Source organism: Euleptes europaea, chromosome 17 (genome assembly GCF_029931775.1).
Source record: "Euleptes europaea isolate rEulEur1 chromosome 17, rEulEur1.hap1, whole genome shotgun sequence".
Lineage (NCBI taxonomy): Eukaryota > Metazoa > Chordata > Lepidosauria > Squamata > Sphaerodactylidae > Euleptes > Euleptes europaea.
The window spans coordinates 35,800,254-35,804,790 of record NC_079328.1 but is presented as its reverse complement, the minus strand read 5'-3'; the positions used below and the strand labels follow the sequence as shown (position 1 = coordinate 35,804,790).

At 45.2% G+C, this 4,537-nt stretch overlaps 1 protein-coding gene across 1 annotated transcript; it reads right to left on the bottom strand.

Moving 5' to 3' along the window:
- Positions 1-2,259: 2,259 nt before the first annotated feature.
- PDP2 (pyruvate dehydrogenase phosphatase catalytic subunit 2) lies at positions 2,260-3,866 on the bottom strand. The gene has a single exon (XM_056862708.1). It carries the CDS (start codon positions 3,864-3,866, stop codon positions 2,262-2,264), a length of 1,605 nt encoding a protein of 534 aa, XP_056718686.1. The 3' UTR covers positions 2,260-2,261.
- Between the last annotated feature and the right edge of the window lie 671 nt (positions 3,867-4,537).

Genomic DNA, 4,537 nt, shown 5'->3' with positions numbered 1-4,537 from the left:
TGACTATTTTCTCTAAAAAAGAAGCAATCTACCAAACTTCCCTTGCAAGCATAACTTGACTGAGAAAAGCTTTGAGGCATTTCTTTCTTTTTTACAGCAAACTTCCACAGGGAAGTTCTGGGGCACAGATAGAGCGCTGGGTATTATTATGGCACAGCACAGGCAATAACTAGAACCCTTAAATCCCTGCTATACAGTATGTACGTCTTCAAGCAATAATTTAGTCCAGTGCACAAAGAGCTTTACTGTCAGAACAAGAAGAAAGCTAGCTAGTTTTCAGTCTTTAAATATGTTACAGCGGAAAGCTGATTAGGAAAGCCAAGCACATTTTCTTTTGAAATGGCTGAACTGTTTGGTATAAGAAAGCTTCCCTGTGGAAATAAAAAGAGGAACGAGTCCAGGGAACGCACAGTGTGCTTGTCAGACGTGCTACTGAAATGTCATGTTCAGGGGCACAGAAACCCACCTCCGACTCAATCCCCTTTTTTGTGCACCTCCCAAGCCTGTCAGGCGTAAGAACGATTTGATACATAGCTTTCCCGCTGACTAAGACTACCTCCATTTGCAGTCTTTCAATCAGCGGCTACTTTTGAACCTGGGCTTCAAATGAAAAGTGTTGCCCATTGTTCTGAACAAGACTGTGCTGATCTCGTTCAACAGCAAGCCACCTCCGTTCATGCCGAAGGCATCTGCCACCAATTTCAATGGCAACAACTCTGCATTTAGGTCTTACTTGTTCTGTAAACAGCTAACTGCATTGGTTCTTGTAGGTTATCCGGGCTGTGTAACCGTGGTCTTGGAATTTTCTTTCCTGACGTTTCGCCAGCAACTGTGGCAGGCATCTTCAGAGTAGTAACACTGAAGGACAGTGTCTCTCAGTGTCAAGGGTGTAGGAAGAGTAATATATAGTCAGAAAGGGGTTGGGTTTGAGCTGAGTATTGTCCTGCAAAAGTATTGTCCTGTAAGTATCAAGATAATGTGCTAATGAGGGTATGGTATGTTAATATGGAACCATTGTATCCTGAAGTGATCTGTTAATGTGTGTAATCCAAAGCTAATCTGTATGGCTATTGTTGAATGTTGTCTTTGTCTGGAGGTTTTTCAGGGCAGGAAGCCAAGCCTTATTCATTCTTAAACTCTCCTCTTTTCTGTTAAAGTTGTGCTGATGTTTATGAATTTCAATGGCTTCTCTGTGCAATCTGACAAAATAGTTGGTAGAATTGTCCAGTCTTTCAGTGTCTTGGAATAAGACCCTGTGTCCTGTTTGTGTCAGTCCATGTTCAGCCACTGCTGATTTCTCAGGTTGGCCAAGTCTGCAGTATCTTTCATGTTCTTTTATCCTTGTTTGTATGCTGTATACATACATGTTTGTATTCAGCATACAAACAAGGATAAAAGAACATGAAAGATACTGCAGACTTGGCCAACCTGAGAAATCAGCAGTGGCTGAACATGGACTGACACAAACAGGACACAGGGTCTTATTCCAAGACACTGAAAGACTGGACAATTCTACCAACTATTTTGTCAGATTGCACAGAGAAGCCATTGAAATTCATAAACATCAGCACAACTTTAACAGAAAAGAGGAGAGTTTAAGAATGAATAAGGCTTGGCTTCCTGCCCTGAAAAACCTCCAGACAAAGACAACATTCAACAATAGCCATACAGATTAGCTTTGGATTACACACATTAACAGATCACTTCAGGATACAATGGTTCCATATTAACATACCATACCCTCATTAGCACATTATCTTGATACTTACAGGACAATACTTTTGCAGGACAATACTCAGCTCAAACCCAACCCCTTTCTGACTATATATTACTCTTCCTACACCCTTGACACTGAGAGACACTGTCCTTCAGTGTTACTACTCTGAAGATGCCTGCCACAGTTGCTGGCGAAACGTCAGGAAAGAAAATTCCAAGACCACGGTTACACAGCCCGGATAACCTACAAGAACCAATTAACTCTGACCGTGAAAGCCTTCGACAGCTAACTGCATCTTTATCTCTCAATATTTTTGGCACAGATCTGCCTCTCTCTTGCCCCTACCCCCAGGACACCTTACAACATTTTGTTCTAACACATACATAAAATTTTTAAACACTAATTCTTGCCTAGAACAGCGAAATTAGGCCACTGGAGACAGCTAAGGGACTTCCAAACAGTGGCATTTCACTAATAGCAAAAAGAAATCCCTTCGTAGTACGCAGAATTAGCACGAGTAAGGTCCAGTAGCTGGACAGGTCTCTTATTTATTCTCTCGGTAGTAGCTGTCAACCGTATCAGAATTAAAATGGACCACAGTGACCGTGATGTCATCCCTATACATGCGAGCCAGGTCATCGGGAAGCGTCAACATGGCCCCAAGCCTCTCTGGGTCAACCTCTCCGTATTCATTGCTCCCAACGGCATGTCGGATGAGGTGGGTGGCCACGTTTTCGTCATAGGAGCGGATGCGTTTGGCTTTCCTCTTGAGCAGCAGGTTTTGCATGTAACCCAGCTTGGCCGGTTTTTTAAAAGTCAGCTGCATTTGCGGCACTTTCATTTCATGCAGGTGTTCCGCAACAAGCTTGACCACCTCTTCGTTGCTCAACATGTCCCACAGGCCGTCTGAGGCGATGACTAAAAATTTGTCCTGATGCCTTACTTTGTGGTAGGTGACCTCCGGCTCCGCGGTTAAATAGGGAGGGGTGTGGTAGTTTGGAGGAACGTACTCGCAAATGTTTAACACTTCATCCTCGCCCCTGTTTCCCAGCACGCTTTGCTGCAGCTCCTGACTCCATTTGAACCGCACGTCTCCGAACGCCCGAGAAGGCATAAGGACTCCCAGCAGTCTGCTGTTCACAAAGAGAGTGTTCTCTTCGGACGTTGGGTGCTCCCTTTTTAACCTTAAGATTTCCAGTTGGTTGAAGGCGTTGTGGTCTCGAGTGAGAGGGAGGGCGGACCACGATCCGTCTTCGTTCTGAATGCCGAGGACGGCCCTACAGTCTCCGGTGTTGGCTACGTGTAAGTGAACGTTATCAATGTGAGCCACACATGCCGTCGAGCCTGAAAAAGCTACCTGGAGGGCTATGTTCCTCATCAGTTCGTTCTCTAAGGGAGCCTGGGCCTCCAGTGACAGATCCGAGTCCAGCCTCTTAAAGGCGTACACTAAGGCTTCCTTCATTGTGAAGCCTGAATCCAAGTCCAGTAAGGTCTGCCAATAAACCCTGAGCTGTTCCAAATACAAAGAGGCCACTTCTTGAAAGAACCTGTCATTCGGATGCTTGTACCACTGCAGGATTGGCAGAACGGGCTTCATGGACTCCATGGCGAGTTCGATTTCCTCCAGCCGCTGCTGAGGCAGCAGAGAAATGGCTATGTAAAAAAACAACCTCTCGCTGACTGTCTGGGCACAGGCGTAACCCGCATGGCCGTCAAAGACCCCAAACATCATCCCCCGGGTCTGCAAGAATGCAGCTGAGCTTCGACGGTCTTCGCTCGGGGCATTGGCGGCCAACTGGTTACTCTCAAATTTCAGCACCGAACTGGGGTTTTTCCCATCGAATTCGGGTATCGTCAGGGACAACTCGTTCGCCCTTAATATGTCATCTATCTGTGACGGTGTCAGGTGGAAGAAGTCTTCTTCTTCTGTTGAGGTATGTCTGAGAGCCTTGCTCAAGGTGAAAACGTCAGCTGTGCTGCCTCCGACGCTTGCCCGTACAGAGGGATAAGGACCTTTGGAAAGCAAACTCCACCGTGTTGCTTTCTTCTGGCTTGAAATGTACCTGGAATTCAAATGTCCCTTCCCGTGCAAAGCGCAGATGCTGCTTCTTGCAGAGTTTATAATCCGGGAGGACACAGTAGCAGACATCGTAAGAATGTTTCAAAAAACCTACACGTAAAAGAAAGCAGAAGCAATTGTTGAATTAGAAGACAAACAACAATGCTACTTGCAATCCTTACAACACAGGATAAATATTAAACATTAATTTGGACTGGTGTGCTATTGAGAAAACAGGAGTTTTAGCAATAATTTTTTGTGACTTAACATTACATACATAAGTGCCATCAAGTCGCAACCAACTTATGGTGACCCCAGCCTTGGCTTTCAAAGAAAGAGAGAAGCAGAGAGGATCTGCTATCACCTTCCTCTGCAAAGTCTTCCTTGGTGGTCTCCTATCTGAGTACTGACCACACTTAGCTTCTGAAATCTGACAAGACTGGGATATACCATGCTACTTCCCTCCCCATCTAACATTGTGTTTGTGTAAAGTACCATCAAGTGGCAGCTGACCTATAGCAACCCAGTAGGGTTTTCAAAGCTAGAGACTAACAGAGGTGGTTTGCCATTGCCTGCCTCTGAGTAACAACCCTGGTATTCCTTGGTGGTCTCCCATCCAAGTACTAACCAGGACCGACCCTTAGCTTCTGAGTTCTGACTAGATAAGGTAGCCTGGGCTATCCAGGTCAGAACAAAAAGCTATTACAGGTGTGATAAAGTATAGTTTTTCCAAATGCACACTTATGGACTAGTTACTGAAA